The sequence below is a fragment of the Vidua chalybeata genome, chromosome 3 (genome assembly GCF_026979565.1).
Source record: "Vidua chalybeata isolate OUT-0048 chromosome 3, bVidCha1 merged haplotype, whole genome shotgun sequence".
Classification (NCBI taxonomy): Eukaryota; Metazoa; Chordata; class Aves; order Passeriformes; family Viduidae; genus Vidua; species Vidua chalybeata.
The window spans coordinates 67,191,548-67,214,073 of NC_071532.1; the positions used below are offsets into that span (position 1 = coordinate 67,191,548).

Here is a 22,526-nt window from a genome sequence, read left to right on the forward strand (position 1 = left end):
GTGTCTATTCTATGACCATCATTGATTTTGTGACAAGCAAAAAGCAAGGGGTCCTGAGACCCCTGTCCTTGTGACTTGTCACCCCAAACAGTGAAGGATGCTCTCTAAAAAGCAAATTAGACTGCCTGGCAGTGTACTGCTTTGATTGTCACTGCTGCAAGCCACACTTGCTGTCTCCTCTGCCAATACCGAGGTGCTCTGAAGCAGTTAATGTCACCTGCCTGGCTTCTGTGAGATATGCTTTAATCAGTTTATGCTGTTGACAGTGTCAATTCCAAATCTCTGAGGTCACAGGCCCACAAGATAAGCAGACTTCTTTATCTGTGGCTTGTGCTGCTGTTGTACACGCTGTACACTCTTGATCACTACTTTGAAATAACTGTTCTTTAAACTGTGGTTCTGAAAAGGAAAAAAAATCACAACTCACAAGCCAGGTATCATTCTGGCAATCTGTTACTTGGGAAGGTAAAGAGCCAGGCTTTTATTTTTATGCTTTCCTAAAAAAGAATGTCTACTGAATATAAATCAAGTGAAACGCCTCTTGGCAGAATATTTAATTGCAGCATAATACTTAGGCCTTAGACTATTTCCTGCACATGGTGCTGCACACTAAATAATGATGAACAGCTTCCCATTGAACATGACTAATTCATGGTCAGCAGAGACCTCATGACCTTGAATTTACCTCAGTCAAAATGGATATAAAGTAAAATATCAGAGACTTTTTTCTGTACAGTTTCATGTGGTGAAAGCAACCAATTAGAGAATGAAGGTTTTGTTCCTATTTAAATAGCATTCTGTAATATTTAAAGGTGTCATTCAGTTTATCAAAGCTTACCTTTACTTATGTTCTGCATTAAATCTCTTTCAATGTTGTATCTCTAACATCTCTCTGGTATTTTAGGCAAAACATTACGTTGGTCTTGCAATTAAAAATGACAACCTTGTGTACATTTATAATCTGGGGGGCCAAGATGTGGAGATACCTCTGGATGCCAAGCCAGTCAGCACCTGGCCTTCTCACTTCAGCATCATCAAAATTGAGAGGTAAAGTGATAACATGTATTTCCCCAAAATCAAACAGTTAATAGGAAAAACCAAGCAGAAAAGGCTGTATCAGAACTGCCGATCAGGAATTTTCAATGTCTGGTTCTACTCCTGCTGAAATAAATGGAAATTCTTCCTGCTTTTGAAGAGCCAAGACCCAAGGGGCCACAGGGAGGAAGAGATAGTGTCTGTCATGCCTCCCTTTTTCTACTTCCTGATTAGTAGTCTTCTCCAAGGATATAAAACCTTTCCTGTTTTCAGTTACCCCCTGAGTTGGAGGCTTGTTTGTTCTTTTGTAATTCTGACCAACATGAAATTCTCTTCTCTTACAATTCTTTTCTGCAGGATCGGAAGACACGGCAAAATGTTTTTAACTGTGCCCAGTCTTAGCAGCACAGCTGAAGAAAAATTCATCAAAAAGGGAGAGGTTCTTGGTCCTGGCTCCCTTTTTAATTTGGAACCTGAAAATGCTGTTTTCTATGTTGGTGGAGTGCCTCCAGGCTTCAAGGTTGGTCAGATAAATATTCTCTATTCAAAATGAAATAGTGCAAACTAACTTTGCTTGACTTCCATTTAAACACAGAAATGGTAGATAAAGAAAAAGTCCTTATTTAGTCATTTATCATCTTAGAACTCTATGTTTTAGCCATGGTGAAGATTTTTTCCTGACATATTTTGTCATACAAGTATGATGATCAGGTTTCTGTGAGCTGCTGTTCAGGTTTCCTGAAAAGTACTAAAAGGAAGAGTTGCTAGCTGTTAAATAGCATGCATAAACAAAGGCCTATTAGTCCAACCTAACTTGCAGGCTACCAGTATTTTTCAATGCTAATGAGTTCTTGGTACTTAGAATTTCTCTTTTACAATTGTCACAAAAATGAAAAGTAACGTATTGTTAATATTAGGATCTTGTGGGAAACAAACAAGACAGTCATTTGTTTGAATTTAAATTATCACTGGTTTAAATCTAGACTTATAACAGCATGAAAAGTTGCCTGAGCAAAATGTGTCTGAAGGCCTGTGTGAGACAGTAGCATCAGTCTAGTTCCTAATAGTCAGCATAAACTAGCACCTCACTTACCTGCTTCTGTGAACATATCAGTTCCTCTTGTGGGATTTAAAAATTGCTATGAATGATCTTGGCTGTGAAAATTGCATGACTGAATAAAAGCACACCTAGAAAGATTTTAGAGAATCCTAAATTCTTTAAGCTAAATGTAGCAGGTTCTAAAAAATATCCTAATACTGACCCACAATCAGCTCTCCTAAAAACATAAAAACAAAGAAAGAGTAAATCAATACACGTATGCATTCCTGAGCTTGGCATCATTATGACTACTAGACACATGCCAAGGCAGGAATTTTGGATTGCTGAGTCCTGGGTGCAAACTGCCTGGGAATAGGACTGAACACTGAATAACAGTTTTATACACACACGCACATACAAAAAGTCATCCAGAAAATGAACCCTCTAAGTCTGTTCCAGAGCATAGCAGAGGAAAAAGAAAAGAGGACAGTGAAGAAAAGTGGAAAGGGAAATAGGAAGAAAAGGATACATGATATTGTTTGATAGGCATATGGGTCCCTTCCCTCTTAGAAAAGAAACCTCACATTTTTATTTATTAACATAGAGTTTGATTTGTTAAAAGCTTTTTGCTTCCCTGTTACACACTTTGCAAATATGAAATGCACCACTTAACCACTAGAACTCTCATGTTTAACATAATTTCAAAGACTAGAAGAAACAAAGGAAAAAAAGAAAAAACATAATAATTTACCAAATATATCTGTGCTGCAGATGAGAAAATGTAATTTTACAGCTACTTATATTCTGTATTGCTGTATTACTATACTATTGTATCATAAGAAAATGAAAATAATGAGAAGATGAAGAAAAGCTACTCACAGTGATCAAACTCTGAAGTACAAGAGGTGTTATCACACCTGTTCCACAAGGCAAAATACTTTAATATAAAAAGAATGGTATAGGTCTGTTAGCTTTATTCTTTTCTATTTTCCCCCTCACCAGTGTGGCTGTTTAAATTCCATATGCAGTGACCTTTGTTAAAAGAAGAAGTCTCTACATCCCTGCTAGCTGCTCAAAATAATACCTACTGAGGATTACCCACTGGCACAAATTTTGAATCCCTGTCTCCTGGGTTTAAAGAGCTCTCTCATTTCTCTCTCTTTAATTATGGTATGGTGTTCTTTTTCTAGCTGTGAAGGATATCTATGCATTTGATATGAAATATCCACTGAGTTGTTCAAATACATTGAGTAAGCTCTGTTATTAGTCAAATCTTAGCCTTTTTCCCTGTTTCCAAGCATGCTCCCATCAAAACAACAAAAGAAGTTTTCGTTTGCAGTTGCCTTACCCGGCCTAATTCTCTCACTGTGAGACCATTTATGTGCTCCCTTTTTACTTACAGCCCAAAGGCCATACCATGGTAAGGACTGTGAAGACTATTCTCAGCAGTATCAATCTTTTCTTTTGAAAATACGAATTGCACAGGGACAAAACTGACCCCAGGCACAAATGCTCTCACAACACCCAACTAAAGAGTGCCACCTTTCTCCTTTTAACACTTCCTTGTCCTCTGCACAGCTCCCTCCTAGCCTAAACCTACCTGGCTTCATCGGCTGCCTGGAACTGGCGACCCTGAACGACGATGTGATCAGCCTGTACAACTTCAAGCACGTCTATAACATCGACACCACCACATCGCCACCTTGTGCCAGGTAGGGGACAGTCCCATCCTCACTCCATCGCTCCCGTTTCTTACAAGTGCTGGTCCTGATGGCTCATTCCTGCTCCAGATTAAAAAACTGAAAGTGGTATTGAGCTGTCCCAGGATGAACTTGGTCGTCCTTTGCTCCTAATTTTATCAACAAGTTTAATTTTTTTTAATTAATTTATTTATAAATATATGTATGTATGGAAGTCCCTTTTAGCATGAGATATTCTATTTGAGATTTTCATGCTGTCTCCACTAGCTATCTCACAATCTTCTTCATGTCTTCGTAAAGGAAACTGCCACATTAGCTGGAGCTTGTTCCAGGCTCCCTCCTTACCCCACTGGCTTGCCTAGGACAGAGCTTCTCCTGACTCGAATCACGTTGCTCCAAATGATACAGCCACAGCCAGTCAGGTCTAGTAGGCCTGATAACCTTTAGTGTAGTCCCAGCCCCAGGTAGGAAAGCTTATACAGAACTTTCTTCCTGCCATGCACTTCAAGCCACCACAGATATTCCTTAGATGAGCCGTTCACAAACTGGGAAATGCAGCTCCTAAAGTAGAAGTTGTAGCATTCGTTTAGCACAGACACAGCAGGCATTTTGCTCACACTACAGGCAGCAACAGTGCAACAGAGGCAACCCCACTCTGGAAAGAAAAGGAGAGTAATTTGCAGCATGCACTGGGAAGAAATGCAGGAAGTGTTGGGATAGAGAAAATGAGCTTCCCACACCATTCCCACAGGGAGTGCAAGCTGCTGCTCTTCAGAACAGAGCATACCAGAGTCAGCTAAAGTTCTTGGAGAATTCAAATGGATTTCTGCACAAACTAGGAAAGCTCTTAACAGACATATCTGTGTATCCTTATAATGAGGAAGTGCTGTGGGCCTATCACTTTACAAGGATGAGCAAAGAATTTTCCTGAGCTCTACATATAGCACAGAATAAAAGCACAGTGTAATGATGAAGGAGTTAGATGCACCTTCAAAGTTACACATTATTTCTCAGGAAAAAAATTCCCAGAAAAAAATTGAAAGGAAGTCATCAGTATCACTATGCCAGGCAGAAGCAGAAGTTCAGAACAATCATTTCAATAAAATAGGTAAAGGCATTTAAGTTCCCCAAAATTAAAATGGGTACATGCCAACTAATCCTTTCCTGCTTGTTTTTTCCATAGAGATAAGTTGGCTTTCACTCAGAGCCGGGCTGTGAGCTATTTCTTTGATGGCTCTGGCTATGCCTTGGCCAGGAACATTGAGAGAAGGGGAAAATTCAGCCAGGTGACTCGATTTGACATCGAAGTTCGAACGCCTACAGACAATGGATTGATCCTGCTGATGATTAATGGGGTGAGTTCCAAGTCCTGCTGGTACCCTTTATCCATTGGTACCACAAGTTCCCCAGTACCTAGAATATCTTGGAAAATCCAAAATGTTTATGTCCTCACATTTAACTTCTGGGAAGAGGAAATACTTTGTGTTTGTCTGGTGCATGTATACGTTAGGAGGGAACTGGAACTTGCTCTGCAAAGGCCTCAGGAAGACAAGGCCCTGAGCTGGACTCTGCTTCTATCCAGAGACAGTCAGGACTTCAAACTGGTCATATCCTAGTGATGATACTTCAAGATGGATTCCAGTTAAGCCCAATTCTTGTACCTTTATTTAAATGTGAATGCTCAATCAAAGCTATGGGAAATTTCTGTGAAGTAACTCCCAAAAAGCAGCCACTTTGTGGTAGCTGCCACTTTATAACTGTGCCTCAGGGTGTACTAGAGTTAAATATTTAAGTTACTGAAAATAGAAAGCAGCCCAAATAAAAAGACTTGATCCAAATGTCAGGAGCTTTTCTGAAGTGTGAAAGTGATGCAGTCTCTATATCCTCTGAAGACAAACATGGATTTTTTTTTTTTTTTTTTTTTTTTTTTTTTTTTTTTTTGTCTTTGGGCATTTCCATATCAAGCTCACGAGTTCTGTGTGGATTACAACTTAGAAAAGCCACAGAAAACATTTTTCTATGCAGATGCAGTCCACAGACAGACACTTGTCTAGACACCTACATGTAACACTGCTTTAAGCATTTAGAAGAAAAAAAATCCCCTGTTATTAGAAGAGCTACTCTCTAGTTTACCTTTAGGGTAACTTCCAGAAGAGGGTTGTGGGAAGCAATTTGCTCTGCAGCATAGTGTGCTACCACTAACCTTCATTAGGAGGTTTTGACTAAGCAGCTGCTGTTAAAAGTTTAAGAGCCTTTATTGCAGAGCACTTATTTTTCTTCAAAGCAAAAGCACCAAGAGGTTTCTTGTATTTGTCAGTGGAAACTGCAATCAAGTTGGATATCAGCTGTGGGAGACCATGCCTGCTCACAAGCACTTTTAGAAAGTCTGGTGGTCCATTATTCAATTCTGCAAAGACAGCTCATAAATATTCTGAATGTAATCCTTGCTTCATTTTCAAGTTTATGCTGTTCAGTACAAACCCAAGCTACAGTTTCATTTAGAAGTGCTAGATTAAAACCTACTCTTACTTCTTTAAGTAGTGACTTCTGAAAGCAGGCTTATTTATGTCAAAGACAACAGTTCTTGGCCTGCAGTAAGGTTTTGAGAATTGTTATTCTCATGTTTCCATTAGCCATGAACACTAGGAGAGAAGACAAAACATTGGCATTGAAAGCATTAACCCAGATGCACATTTGCAGTAAACTTTTGTTTCTGTTTCTTTATGTTTAGTTGTGGAACAAGACTAATTCTAGGGTGCAGATCTTAATTTCAAGCACTCCCTAAGGATTTTCTAAAGTGCAGCTCCTGTTTATAAAATTTAGGTCACCCAGTCACAGAACAGAAACTGAATCATAAAGTAGGAACATTCAGAAATTCTAGAAACCAAATACATAGTAAATACATTCTAGCTATTGCTATTATTTCAGTAAATACATCAGTGCTGATCAGGGCTGTGAAAAGACAAAATCCTGAGCAATTACAGACATTGTGATAGAACCTGCTAATGCAGACATGGCCATTTGAGCACAACATTGCTTTTACCAGTATAATACCTTTCATTTAGGGCATGTGGTATTATTTTAACAGTGAATAGGTGTGTTTACATTAGGAATACCTTACTGGTAAAGAATAATGATATCACTGTGCTTCCAAATACTATTTCTATAAGGAAATGATTCACCAAGTCTTTCAAAAAGTGCCACTTATAAAGCAATTATGTATGCATGTGCATATATACACATATATTATAAATATAAGCATATAGAAAATGTGTTACAATTTTGCAAATAAATATTTATTTCCCAGCATGCTTTTCCCAATGTCAGTCTCACAACATTCTTTATTAACTTTTTGCAATTGCTGCCACATAGTCCTTTTCTGACTGCTGTTTTGTTTTACACAGAGCATGTTCTTCAGCCTAGAGATGCACAATGGTTTCTTGTACCTCCGCTATGACTTTGGTTTCAGCAATGGACCCATGCTTCTCGAGGACTCCATGAAGAAGGCTAGGATTAACGATGCTAAATTTCATGAGGTACAAATGTGGTTACTATCACAGCCATTTGACCAACTATCCCAGAGGCTCCAAGCAGAAATAGTTGCTCCAATGCCCATGAAAGGTGCAAAAGGATGAGAGGCAGGTGGTGATATGGTAGAACAGGCGGAAGAGTAGAGTGCATGCAAGTCCTACCAGTACCAAGCAGAGGCAAGGGAAGATTGTCCCTGCCTCCTCATAAATACATACAATCAGATTGTATGTATTTGTATGTATTACTAGCCAAGGACAGGACCATTCACATGGGAAAAAGTTTTATTAATTCCATATGAAATTATATCAAGGACAGTTCTCTATATCAAATATAAAACTTTCCTCAAGTAAAACCATGTCATTATGTTAACTTGGCCACCTTAGTTGTTATGCACTGCATTACAAGAATTATGGCATTTCCCGTTTCATTTGAAAAGAGAGTTGATTTGGTAGCAACCTTTTTATATGCACAGTATTTTAGGGACTTTGGCAGATGTAAAATATCTACTTGTATTTAGTTTCAGGGAATTTGCAGTAAGTCAATGTAACTGTGATAGTAGTAAATCCTCCCATAGTGAGTTGCTTCTCCTGCCTTTTACTTTATGTCCATTTAAAGTCTGATTCGTGACCAAAACTACAGCTATAGGTCTGTTCATGTTTAAGCAGAAAATAATTAAACTTTCTATGCTTTGATAATGAAATAAGTTTTTTTTTTAAAGTATGCCCTAACTTTTAGATAAATCAAGAAAGCATTCTGAAGTTTACAGAGCTTATGTGTTTGCCACAGTGTAGAATTTGATGCATTTTCTTTATTCTTAATTGAAATATCCTGAGGATTCAGTCAACAGAAAAATAGTGACATCAAAATAAACTTCCTACTAGTATTCATTGTCAAGCCTCTCTCAATTTAAAAACAAATTCTCTGTTAAATGGGAGGAACTTTTCAAATAGAAGGTATAAAGATGCAATCAATTTTGCAAGATCACCATATAAATGTTATAAAAGATTACATTTTTAAGCACATGCTTTTCTTTTCAGATTTCTATTATATATCACAATTCCAAGAAGATGATCTTGGTAGTAGACAGAAGACACATAAAAAGTGTGGACAATGAAAGAACAGCAATGCCATTCACAGATATTTACATTGGAGGAGCACCTGCTGACATCTTGCACTCCAGGTTGGTTTACAAATGGGATCAAATCAGTATTTTCAATTAATCACCATATGTAAGTTAAGTTGTATAGCCTGTCCTTAAGGGGTAACAATAAGGCTATTTCTTTGGCATCAACATCATATGAAAAAACCCTTCAGACACTCTTCTAAGTGTCTCTCAGAGCTCTTAAGTACTGAAGACTAGGCTTGATCCAACACAGTTAAATTTTACTGACACTAGTCCAGTTTTAGTAAGGGTAACAGAAACAGTTGTGTTATTCAAACAAAAAGGCATTTTCAAAGAACATGTTAACATATAATATTGGTATTGCTCCTTGCTCTGCAAAAAGTGACCAAGACCAATCACATTTTCAAATCTAAAGATGAACTTTTTCCCATTAAGCATTTCAGTTCTGATTCATCTCAGGCTCTCTTGGATCTAAGTCAGCTGGCTCTGTGTAGGCATGAGAAGAAAAGAAAAGGTCTCATTTTCCTGTTGTACCATTTGACAGAAATGCAGTTTAATCTCAGTAGACTGTGTAACTCTCATTTCCTGCCGTAGGAATCTGCCGGACCCCAGAGTCACGCTCTGAGAGCAGACTGGCTGCTTGAAAAAGAGCATGCTCTTCTGATAGGCAGTATTCATTCCCAGGGTCAGACAGCAAGGCCAGAATTTTCAAAAGGGCTCCAGCTGCTATTTCAAGTGTCACAACTGCTTACAGGAATACCCTCCATGTTTACAAAAAAAAAAAAAAAGCAAATGTTGTGCAACAGCTTCTGGGATTTAGCGGTAAATCTCGTGAAATTTTATTCTTTATTTTGTTGTCAGAAGAAACTGCTATTGAAAATATAACTATTGAAAAATAACTATTGAAAAATAACATCTGAGATACAAAATACTTAATCTTTAACCTTTTAATATAGTGACAAACTTCACGTAAAGAAAAATTATGCCTTTCAATCCCATGTAGTTATTTGAACATGCAGGCAAAAGTAATGGGCAAGGGAGAAACAGAGTATAACTCACCTGTCCTTTCAAATAGTTCTTTACAAAGGTCTTTCATAAGGGGCTATTAAGAAAGCTAGTGGAGTGAAGAGACAAAATGCTGCAGTGGATTGGAAAGCAGCTGGGAAAGAGAAAATGGGACACAGTAGTAACTTTTCAGTTTTCACAGTATAAAAAGTCTACGGCACATGCTCAAAGGATCTCTCTCAGGGCTGATATTAAATACGTTAATGATCTAGAAAGAAAGTACAGAAGGATGGTGAAAATTACTTTCATTAATCAAGCCTAAAGAACACTGAAAAAGCTCAGAAGGACCTAGAAATTTAGGCAATCGAGCAGCTCAATGGCAGATGAGACTTGTTCACAAATATAGGATAAAAGATGAATCACATGAATTATGCATGCAGTTTTCCAAGCAGATTGTGGTTATTCTGAAAAACACCTGGAAGGTACTGTCAAAGCAGGAAAAATAACATCTCTATTAACAAGCGGTATCAGAAAAAAAAAAAAGCCATAGGCATTGTAAAAATACTATCAATTATAATGTTAAAAATATATACAGAAATTATTCAAGCAGAGCTGCAACTTTGTCTCTGATATTGTACTCAGCTTTCATTCTCTTGACAAGAGTAGACAGCACAAAGTATGGGCCAAATGTGGTGGCATCATTCTATTTTCATCAGGAACATAAGTTATTATCCTACTGATGATGTACTACTCTCTCTCTACTGCTACTACTATCTACTACTGATATTTATGCTTCCTCTTTGCAGACAGACTCACATTTAACCAACTTTGCAGGGCAGCAGCAGCATGGGGAAACTAGCTCTAGTCTTAGAGTAGTCTAACAGTCTTCTAAAGCAGCATATTATTCATTTCAAATGCACTTTTCTCTGTCAGTTGCCTTTTTTCTCCAAATAAATGAATCTGGAAGTACCACCACACGTTATTTTGGTCCCACCTCACTCACTGCATAAAGCAGAAAGCTAAGGGTAGGTAGGAGCACTGGGAACTTAACTCTTAACTGAATTAAGAAATTAACTCAAAGCCTTTCTTTAAGTGAAAGCCTTTCTTTCATTGCTTGTTTCTAGAAAATGTTGTAGCATTTAAAACAAAGGCATATTTGTCACATCCAGCCAGCCTGAGAGTCAATCAGAGTAAAGATTATAGTGGTTAATTGATACTCCACACTTTGGTCCAAATCCCAGTAAGGATTTGGTTTTGCCTTCCTGCTGATTTCACTGAGGAGCAAATTAAGCCCCTACAGCACTCCTTCTCTCACCATATTTCAGACAAGTACATGTACATCTGCACTACTTCCTCTGATGGTCTGGTTTTGCCAATGCAAAAAAGTAGGCATTTCCAGCTCTTGATTCTTCTGCCATGCTCCCAGTATCTGCCTTACAGTGAGATAACTCACAGACAGCGAGTGCAGATAGCAGATGTCAACAGTATCATGTCACATGAGGTGAAGAGAGTCCCACTGCTAAGGTACATCTTGCTTAAAGGACAAAGACTGCTTCCAGGCAGCCAGGTCAAAACTGTGGATTTCACACCCACTCCTTCAGTGTATTTGTTCCCTAGTTATCTCCTGGACTGGTACGCAGTAGCTCCCATGTAATTTCCTTGCCCCCGTCACAGACTCACTGTGATTTTATGCAAATTACTTCTTCATGCACCTTGAGAATTGTGAGGATAAATTCAATTATAATCACCCAGTGCTGTAATGTTGTGGTATCTTGGTAAGATGTGGAGTTGAAAAACTGAGACTAATGAGTAGGAGCAGTTGGGATGCACTGCTGTGCTGTCTACCTCAAGTCTGACATAAAAAGCATACTGAAAGCCCACTCACCGCTCTCATTTAAAATTATGTAAACCCACACATCAGCAAGTAGAATCTACTCTTACTTCCCTGACCTCTGTTATTAATTTTCATAAGAAATAGAGACCCATTTGCTTGCAAAGGCAATAATGAAGATTGCTATTAAAAGCAAGACAGGAAACCTAAATCAGAACTTCTCTTCAAAGCTAAAAATACTGAGATAAAAATTCATTTATTTTTACCGTAAGTAGTTATAAATACATAATATTTTCTACAATTGGTGCATCTTGACTTTACAAAACATAGTGTGGGGCTCATTAGTTATATTATAAAAAGATGCAAGAATTGGGCACTAGTGAGGCAAATGACTGAAGTTCTTCCAGGCCTTTTAGAACATTTTGGCAACAAAATCCTGTTCAGAAAGGCAAGGGCTATCTAACTGCAGTTTGTTTGGCATTGTTGTCCAACAGCATTAGTTCACATCTGGCAGGAAGTATCGGCTTTAAAGGCTGCATGAAGGGTTTCCAGTTCCAAAAAAAGGATTTCAACTTGTTGGAAGAACCAGGAACCCTGGGAATCAGCTATGGGTGCCCAGAGGATTCACTGGTAAGCATAACACCATTTGTGACATAACAGCAAATTTTGACAATGGATATAGCTGGGAGCTTGAGTTTTGCTCCAGACAATGGAAAGACAGTCTTCCACCAAGGAAATGACCATGCACTCATTGACTGGCAGAGATGAGGGGTTTGTGTGTGTCTGTAAAGCCTGCTGACATAATAACCAATTTTCACTCTGAACTATAGCACAAGGTGTTTCACTTAAAATTCTTCTCATATGTGAAATTGCAATGTGAAAGCTCAATATGAAAAAAATTATGTACTGTATTCGGAATGGAAATATTTCAAAGTAATTCATTTTTTTCTTAAAGATACAAGGAGAATCATCCTTACATTCATCCTAATACAGATGTGTGAAATGGAAAAGACAGCAAAATATTCACCCTTCAAATGAGTTCTCCCCTTAAGCCAGATCAGCTCTTCCTTTATGACACACACACACTAACTGCACCAGCATTAGTGTTGTTTTGGTTTCTTTGAGCGTTTTAAAGTTCTTCTAAAAGTTTTTTATACTTTCTGATGTTTACATATTTCTACTGATTTTTCTCACAGTGTTCTTGTAAATAATGATTGTTTTGCATTCTTCTTTGTAGGTAGAAAGAATTAATGGACTGTTAGTTTGACCAGTGTGGCTGGAGAGGTGGCAATTTCACCCTCCAATCCACTGTCATTTTAAGTTACTATATATAGTAGAGCCAGAAAATAAAACTTCTTTTTTAGTTCTTTTCTTCCCCCCTTTTACATCTAGCATCTGTGTGTAAGTTATTTCGTGTCATAGTGCGACACATTAGCTCTGAGAAAATTGCCATTTAGCTTGCCACTACAATGCAAGCTGGCAAATCCAGACAGTGTTTGGGGTCTTCATCCTGTAGCCATGTCTATCAAAAGCCATGCTGCAAACCTGTGAAGAGGAAGGATTGCTTGTAGAACTCATGACACCACCTCACCCTCTGTCAACACAGAAGCTATCTGCAATTTGTCCTGACTTGGACTAGCTTAGCTCGTGAGACTCTGAGGGTTGTAGAGCACCATGTCCAACACCCTCCACCCTACCCCAGTACCCAGCACAGCACACAAAGTAATATGTGATGTGTTGGAACTGTGACTCAGTGCCACACAGCTCAGACAGGGGCATGAGCACCTCTGCTTCTATTTGTCATGCTCTTTAACAACAGCAGACTTAGGATGGGGCCAAGATCCCAGGAAGATGAGAATAATTTGACTTAGTCTAAAATTGCTACACTTTCTCAAGATTTTCCCATGATGTGAGAGAACGACTATACAAATTAGGGTAAGATATGCAGGAAAAATTGTTTTTAGAACTGAACTGGCTGCAACTGTTAAAAAAAATAGAAAGAAATAGCCTCATTCTTTGTATTATTGGAATGGTCTTTGAGCTGCATTTGTAATTTTGTTTTATTTAATACACAGATGTCCCGCAATGCATATTTCAATGGTGAGAGCTTCATTGCATCAAGCCAAAAAGTGTCTCTCTTTACTGAGTTTGAAGGAGGCTTTAATTTCCGGACATTGCAGCCCAGTGGGCTGTTGTTTTACTATTCTGAAGGAGTAAGTATCTATTTTTTACTGTTTGTTTTATTTTACCTTTTCATTTTTTTTTCCCAGGAGAGTACAAGGGGAATAATACAATTTCTCACTTTATGGTTTCATGATAGAGAAAGCAGTCTGCAATATAAAAGCATTCACTGGCGACCTCATTTTTACAGTTTGTATTTGATCTACAGATGAAAACCAGTAATGCTTCGACATTATTTAGATGCTGAGAAGAGAACTGGATCATATGCCTAGAATTAACATGTATCCACTTGTGCTCGCTGAAGTCCTTAGGGCAGAAATGCAGAGCATCTTGCTGTGCTCAGCGGCAGTGCAGTCCCTATTTGGACCTGCAGGTGCTACCAAAGTACAAATAATATTAAGGACCTGACATTTGCCATCCAGACAATCACCGAGAAGTCAAGTTTGTTTGAATTAGTGGCACGGCATTTTGAGCATTGCTGAGCTGACAGAAATCAGTCACAAAACTGCCTATATTCCCAGATGGCACTCAGACCTCCATGTGTGACTGGGAAAAGCTGCACTTGAGAATGGCTCAACTAGGGGAAGCCAGGCTGCTCTAAATACCCCCTCAGAAGTGTGCCACGGGCAGAAATATGGACTTGCACTCACAAAATGTTGTGTGAGACAAAGCAATCCCAAGATGCTGCAGGTTCAGACTGACATCTGCAGCGAGCATGAGCTCAGATGACAGAACATTTGCAACCACCCCCCAAATGTCTGTTCTGCTACACTTGCAGAATATCATCAGCAGTGCAGCAGAGGAGGCTGTGTGACACCGATAACCACTTCTGAACTTTCCCGTGTTGCAGCCTGGAGTATTACCTTCAATTGAGATCAGTAACCGTGTCGGTTCCCCCACACCGTTTGCATAAATGAGGCCTCGCACACACCACTTCAGGTTTTTAACTCAACATCTCTAATCCTATGAGGTGCCAAGTGCCCTACTTAACAAACAGAAGTTCAGCTATTTAGCAGTAGGCAGAATTAGACAGAATGATTCCTGCCAGTGCACAGTGGCTGTGCTTGCTCTAATGGAACTGAGTATTCCTGCTAGTGGCACAGTGATCCCGAACGCCTGACCCAGATAGCACATCTTATCTCGGAGATAATTTTGAGTGATTGAACGGGTCTGATCATAGGGAATTAAAAAAAGAAAAAAAGTCTTGGTCTTATGACAGCAGGAATCTCGCAGCAACAGCTGCTCAATACAGTACAGCTGCTCAGTACAGTACCATACAAATGGAATGTAAACATTATACATTTGTGCTACATGGAAGGAGTTCATGTGACAGGTACATGAGACATAATCAGCACCAGAATTCTCAGATTTCAGGCTTTAAAACTGGCAAGAATATAAATTCTAATGATGTCATCTCTTGTTTTGCTTCTCAGAGTATATCTTTGTGAAAATTAAGCACAAATGTGAAACACAGACAGAAGAAAAATAAACACAACAGGAAAATTCACACAACTGTTAATTTTGCTGTGTAATACTTGCTTATGAAGATACTTTTGTCTGTATTTCAGTCAGATGTATTATCCATCTCTATGGAGAGAGGTGCTGTGGTTTTAAATGCAAGTGGAACCAAAATTCAGTCACCAGACCGAAATTACAATGATGGAAAAACCCATTTCATCATTACTTCTGTCACCCCAGAAAGGTAAAGCTGTACAGCATCTTTTATTCTCTACCTTTAGAACATAAATATTTCTTGTAAAGCACATTATGATTTAACACTCACTTTTAAAGTGATACTTGAGTGGGGCTTTTTTTAAGTGACTCATTTTAAAATGTGATTGAAAACTGATCAGCTTGGGCCTGAGTTCAAGACCATGGGAATTTTTATTAAAATGAAAATAATAGTTTTCCTGAAAGCTTAGTCCTCTTTTGTTCTCAGGTAAGAAAACAGTTTAATAACATTTAAGGCTAGCATGAAATTAATTTTTTAACAAGATTGATTCTTCTAATTTGTTAAAACAATTCCCAGTTAACCCTAAAGTAATTGAGGCATCTTCACATAAAGCATTCATCTGGGATGTACACAGTGAAACATGTTAAAAATATTTTTAGCACTGGCAGCCACAAATGTGACTAAATACAGCAGCAGGGAATAGGTCTCTCTCTGTGCTCCTTGAAAGTCTTTAAAGCTTTGGTTTATTGGTATGTTTTACTATTGTTTTTATGTTTAAATTTTTTTTAGAAAGTCACATAATCAAAGCAACTTTCTTTAAGAATCTTACCTATGAGATACAAGCATTCTTACTTTCCTAATGGAAATGAAGGTTTGTACCTATGACTTCTGGCATCCAAGAATCACAGTTTGAAAAGCCGAAGGTGTGAAAAGGTGGCTTGGAATAACTTTGGGGATTGTCCTGTTTCCCTGAGTTTTCAAAACAAAATCAATGTCTGATGCTTTAGTATACTCAGTTCTTTATAAAGCCAGAGAATCATTCCTGACTTCTGCAACAATTAGTGGGTTGCAAAATCAGATTAGGTAAAAAACATTGTACAAGCACAAACACCAATGCGCTGTGATGAAAGAGAAGGAAAAAGGGATAAGGGCATAAACAATTAGCATGTGCTTGCATCTTATTTTACCCAAAATGTGGCTCCATCCCTTTATCAGCAGCCCCCTAGTTTATCTTTCTTCGCTGTACAGTTTTGGACTTCACAATTAACTGCAGGGTAATATTACATCCCTGGGCCTCTGTACACAGTTTTGCCAATGCACTGCTACTTGTTGCACAGCTGAAATCACGGTTCTCTCATGCCTTTGAGCAGTACCACTGAGTGATGTATGCACTGAGTGGAGTGGTTTGGGTGCATGTACTGTGCTGTCTGCCCACTGGCATTGACGTTTCCAAAGCTAGCCTGCAAAATGGATGCTTTGCCTTTGCAGGTATGAGCTGACTGTTGATGACAAGAAACAGAGCAAGAAGAACCCAGCAAAGGACAGAGCAGGGAAAAGCCCAGACAGCATCAAGAAGTTTTATTTTGGTGGCTCTCCCCTCAGAACACAGCAAGCCAACTTCACTGGCTGCATAAGCAATGCCTACTTCACTAGGTGAGTAACATCCTCCCAAACACATTAACAGGCAGCCACTGCCCTGCCTGACAGCTTGAATAGTAGCTCATGAGAAGTGATTTATTGTCACAATAAAAATTCCTCTTTCATTCTGTGAGGCTAGACAGCATGTGTGAATAAGATTCTTACCTTATTTGCCATGGAATCTGTTGGCACAGATCTGCTAGGTTAAGATATTGTTAAGGTGGGAATAACTTGATGAAATAAGCTTTCGGTACTGCACCTGCTAATGCTGTGGGTGCAATGGATAATTTGCATAGCTGTTATTTACATTTATATTATGTAGCTCTCAGGTCTGCCTTTGAAACAAAATTATATTAAGGCATCTCACAGAAGCTGGGGAGGTTAGGACTTTGGTCATGTAAAAAATGGTCAGAATGTGTTGATCTTAATTGCTTTATGAAATGTTCTTATACCGATTTAAAAGTTGAATGTGATGCTGCAGATTGACACTCTCTGTTTATGCCAGCATGTATACAACAGGCAGATGTAGTATAGGCTGTCCTCATTACCCATACATTGATTGATTAATCTGTACTTTAATCCATGATCCAAGAATGAACAACTGCCCATTCAATATAATTTAAACTATAAATGTAAAATTCTGAGATTTTTATGCAGACAATTCTAACACTTGACCAAAAAAAAGTTGTTCTTGTCATCTCCTCTTTGAAACATAGGTTGGATCAAGAGGTTGAAGTGGAAGATTTCCAGAAGTACTCTGAGAAAGTTCAAGCATCTTTATATGGATGCCCTGTTGAATCTCCTCCAGTTGCTCTTCTCTATAAGAAAGGAAAAAACTCATCAAAAGCCAAAGGAAACCGTAATAAAAAGGTCTGCTACAAATTGCTCCAGTACCACTCTAGAGTTTTCCAAAATTCTCCAAATTATGGATCTAAAATGCATAAAGACAAGGTCACATATATGAACAGGATCCTGTTCCTTTACATATTCCATCACTGGAAATTATTGCCCTGACACGATCTATCTGGCCTACACTTGCATCACTCTCTTCTGCTAAAACTCTAATAAAATACCTGGCTTCTTCAAAACAGTACTTCAGAAACAAGCTTTTTTGATTTCTTCTGTACTCTAAAGGCAAAAAGTTTGCTTCTGTTCTCATCTGCTTCTGTGTGGCTCTCTATTGGGTACAATTAGCACACATTAATATAAATGAGGAAAAAACCTCCCTCCAGCATGCAGAATTTTTAGTCTAAGCATATCCTCTCATGCCTATAAAATAGGTGATATGACCAAAAGCAGAGAGAAAAATATTTAATTAGGAAAACTGCAAAAAATTTAATTGCAATTATGTTAGCTACACGGGTATTTTGTTTATCCCTTGTTCTGTCCTAAATCAGAATTTATAGTAGATCTGTTCAAGGAAAATTTGACTCAGAAACAATCCTGGTATTTTTGTAGGGAAACTATATATTACTAGTTCATATTGAATGATACTGTTATTTTATTATGTCCAATCTTAGCTAAAAATTCTGATTAACAGTTCTTTTTCTATGAAGGTGGGAAGAGATAAAGACAAGATTTCACAGTCCTCATCCGGCCTCAAAAAACTGTATCAAGTGAATTTGCAAAGAGAGCCTCAGTGCCACTTGCCCATGAATCCCAAGGCAACTGAACATGCCTATCAATTTGGAGGAACAGCAAACAGCCGGCAAGAATTTGATCACATACCAAAGGATTTCAGTCAAAGGTAAAGTGACTTTATAAATAAAAATGAAATATGCTGGGGAGGAGAAAGATGTATTTCAATTTTTATTTTTTTTTAAAGGGACACATTTCTGCTGTTACCCTGGGTTTTTTCCTTTGTATCTTAGGCTAAATTTTGTGTCGAGCCTGTTGTTAGGTTATCTTAAAAGGTACTTCAGTTGAGTAAGAGAAAAAGATAGATTGTGTTTCCAGTTACATCCCTTTTGCAGAATCTTCATCTGCATTGCGTATTAACAAAATGTGTCTCCTTGCCTATTTGTGTGAAGTTTTTGAGGTTGTTAGTTCTATACAAGCAATGCACAATAATCAGTCTTTTTACACAAGAAGTAAAGGCATTAAAGCAGAAAGGAAGCAGTAACATGCTGAGTGGACCTTGTCAGGAATTTAATCTCCGCAGTGCAGTAGGACATAAAGCTATGAAAACCTGGTCCAATTCAAGCCATAATGGAAATCTAAGTAATAATGAGTTCAGATACTGTTTAAATTTAATATTCATGCTCCCAAAAAATATGTCATGCAATATTCAAAATCCTATAGGATTTTGGTTTAATACTTTCCATTAAAGACTATAAATTCAACAACACAGCACTTCCTGGAAGCATACCAGACCACTAACTCAGAAAAAAGACTGTTCTTTCCTGATTTAAATTAAAAAATCATTATGTTCATTTTAATTCAATAGCATTTAACTTAGGGCAGTTCTGATGGCACCCATATGAAGGAAAACCCAATCTCTAATATCTTCATCACACCTTCATTCATGAAACACATATTTATTTGCCAAATGTTATTAAAGCTTCATTTTTGTAATGTTCATTTTTAAAAAGTTGTGTCATTTTAAAACAACTAATATTGGCAAGGGACTGAGTGTTTGTGGAATGTACACACACATGCCATCAGGAATGTATAGGTGCTTGAGACAATATGAAGAATGGAAACTAGGTTAGACCTGACATCAGAAGGAGGAATCAGTTCCAGCACTGTCCTACACCAATACAGCTTTGCCATGTTTTAGATCATAAGTAATAATAGCAATTACTCAAGAAATTTTCACTGTGACAATGTCAAACCAACAATGGTATGACTTCCTATGCTGTCTTGGACTTCACAAGGAACTACAAGGAAGGGGAAGCTTCAATCAAGTCTGGAATAATATTAAACATCAGGCCTCTGTGCCATCACACTTAAAAATTCCCCCAACCCTGCTGTTTAATATAAAAGGAAATGCACTGACAGATTTTGGTGGTCTGCATTGAAATTATTCACTCTAGAGATTTTAATTTTTGAAAACAAGTTCCTCGCCAGGTAGTTTCTTCTCCAGCTTTGACTTCTGCTCAAAAAAACAGCACAGAATGTTTCTCAGAAATCCCACTTCCATAAAGCAGATTAATATTTTTTTGGATAAAAGGAAAATCTCAGTCTTCCTCTGCCTGATGTTTGATTTACATCAGAAGTATCTACTTTAATGTTAATTCTGTGTTTTTATGTGCCAGAGCTCAGTTCTCTATCAGTCTGAAAACTCACTCATCTCATGGAATGATTTGCTACGTTTCGGATCAAAAAGAGACCAACTTCATGGCCCTTTTCGTTGCTCATGGCCGACTCATCTTTATGTTTAACGCCGGTCACCAGAAGATAAGGATTAAGAGCCAAGAGAAATACAATGATGGTCTGTGGCACAATGTAAGTAAAAGAAAGCAATCATGATGGCATATATTGTCAAGGCTGCAGTGAAGACACTACTCATGTGACAGCTCAGGGACTTTTCACTCGTGTATTCATAAACACGCTTACATGTTGAGAAACTTCCATCAATATTTTTAGATCTTCCATGCAACATTTTATTAAGTCATTAACTAGGGACAGGAAAGTGAGTCAGTTATAAAAATTCAGCAGTTCCCAACACTAAGAGCTGAACAAAAATGAAGGAAACAAGCAGAGCAGTAAGGCAATTAAGAGTTAAATGAGTTATTAAAGGAAAGACTAGAATAATTTTGTTCAGCAAATGTCTTTTAAGTGCCTAAGAAAGGAGTACAGCCATCTTAGGCTACCTCAGTAGTCTGTGAAAATAAAAAGACAGTGTTAGGAGTCAAGGTGAATTCCCCTCTGTAGGTATCTCTCTCCTCATTAACTACAGAGGAAGTCTACAGCTACTAAACTACTGACTTGGGCATTTAAACATTTAAAGCAGGTTGGATAAATCCATACCATAAAAATAATGATGACTGTGAAAATGCTAACAGTGATAATAGGTAGATCTCAGTAGACCTTATGACACCTTAATTACCGCTGTCTTGTACACCAAAATGTAAGAAAGGCAGCAGTTTTACTATCTAGCCTTCCCGTGAATGTGAAAAAAATGGGTTATCCAGCAAAGAATACTGGCAGTTAGCAAAACAGGCTTGTAGAGTATCGCTCAGGCACTTTTCTTCTCAAATGTCTCATCTTCTTCCACTGCACAGCAGCGATCCCTTAACAAATGAAAGTAATCTTCCACATTTTTTTCTTCCCTTCCTAGGTGATATTTATTAGAGGCAAAAATATTGGTCGCTTGATAATTGATGGTCTCCGAGTACTAGAAGAATCTTTTGATGGGAATGCAAATAGTTGGCAAGTTACTGAACCACTCTATATTGGAGGTGTAGCTCCTGGAAAAGCTGTAAAAAACATCCAGGTAAAGCAGACCTCTATGTACAGACCCCATACCTCTGTGTAAAGTTAATACAACAGCTGACTGTAGGGATGAGATCAGACATAATCTTATTAAGATCTTGACCCTCATCCTGCTAAGGAGCAAACAGCTTCGTTCATGTATAGAGCAAAGCTTCCACAGGGCTGGGCTAGTGGTAGCTGGGTTAGGCTTCCACAGCCTTGCAGCAGCAGCTGGGAAACCAATAGTCCATGAGGAACAAAAAAATCCTAAGAAAAATTACATGAGACAAGTAACATTAGGCAAGATCAATTTCACCTCGAGGTCTGAGATACAGAATGAGTTTTGGAGACATTTTGATGTTCTCCTAGTACCTCTGTTTTAAGACAGTACCTAGAGGTCAGTATTCTGTTCTACAGCTTGGTACTGAAGTATACAGAAAAGAGTGTTAAGCCAAAAATGAACATAACATTCTCTTTCAAGGTAATCTTTAGTGTTATGTGCCTAACAAGATTCATAAACCACTCTGAAAAAGTAGACTCCTCTCTTCCCTTGAAGCTATGAGGTATATGTGTAGCACTGCCTTGCCCTTGTGCTTTGTTTCTCCCAGTTCAGTAAGGATTGTTTGAGAAACAGCACAAGCTTGAATTACCTTGAAGTCATAAAAAAGACATGAGAGGCTATGAGAATCATTTTTCCTGCTTCCCTTCTCTGGAAATTGTTTTTCAGTTCAAAACTGATGCACCAGACAATCACAGCCTTACAGCTTATAAACAAGTAAAAATAATGACAGAAGAATCTATTTCCTTCCACAAGCAGTTTATTTACTAATCAAGGCTTTTTTTACCCTTCAGATTAACTCTGTCTACAGCTTTAGTGGCTGTCTCAGCAACTTACAGCTCAATGGAAGATCACTTACTTCAGCTTCACAGACATTTAGTGTAACACCTTGCTTTGAAGGCCCATCAGAAGCAGGAACATACTTTTCATCAGAAGGAGGATATGTCGTCCTTGGTAATATACTCCTAACCAAATGCATCCCAAAATAGGACTGTGGTATTCACTGTGCTTCAGAATGGCATTTTTCACTAAAGACTGTGGTAATTTCCAAGGCTGTGAGCTGTAAGGATTATCAGAAACAGATCACTATTGTGCTAAGCAGATGATATTGACAGGTCACAATGTCATTGTGAAACTTAACACATTGTTAAATAAACACATCTGTATGTATAAATGTGTTTCAAATAATATGAATAATTTTCATAGGGGAACAATTTTAATGAGGGAACATACCATAATATGCTAAAAATTAGCATAGAAGTCAACATGGCCAAGATCAAGTACACCATCAAATGGTCATCCCTTATTTTTTTAATTAATAAAATGACAAATAATTAAAAAATCCTGCAGAAAGGCTTTCCGCATGTCTTGATACACAACAGCATGACAGAACATATCTTTTCTGTCATTTAGGCCTGCTGTGTTCCAGGAAGAGTTTTAGGAGGGTGTTTCAGTCACATAGGCTCTGATCTGAACAAGAAAAGAAACTGCAAAACCCTATTCACTGCCAGCACCA

General features: G+C 38.1%; 1 protein-coding gene across 1 annotated transcript in view; it reads left to right on the forward strand.

Moving 5' to 3' along the window:
• LAMA4 (laminin subunit alpha 4) overlaps positions 1–22,526 on the forward strand; it is a 96,057-nt gene that overhangs the window by 64,944 nt on the left and 8,587 nt on the right. The window contains exons 20-34 of the mRNA XM_053938838.1: positions 905–1,047; positions 1,393–1,555; positions 3,653–3,786; positions 4,958–5,129; positions 7,179–7,310; positions 8,343–8,485; positions 11,759–11,894; positions 13,340–13,477; positions 15,014–15,147; positions 16,387–16,551; positions 17,253–17,406; positions 18,093–18,283; positions 19,794–19,983; positions 20,819–20,974; positions 21,805–21,964. Of these exons, the coding sequence (XP_053794813.1) occupies positions 905–1,047; positions 1,393–1,555; positions 3,653–3,786; positions 4,958–5,129; positions 7,179–7,310; positions 8,343–8,485; positions 11,759–11,894; positions 13,340–13,477; positions 15,014–15,147; positions 16,387–16,551; positions 17,253–17,406; positions 18,093–18,283; positions 19,794–19,983; positions 20,819–20,974; positions 21,805–21,964 (2,311 nt within the window). The remainder of the gene's footprint in view (positions 1–904; positions 1,048–1,392; positions 1,556–3,652; positions 3,787–4,957; positions 5,130–7,178; positions 7,311–8,342; positions 8,486–11,758; positions 11,895–13,339; positions 13,478–15,013; positions 15,148–16,386; positions 16,552–17,252; positions 17,407–18,092; positions 18,284–19,793; positions 19,984–20,818; positions 20,975–21,804; positions 21,965–22,526) is intronic.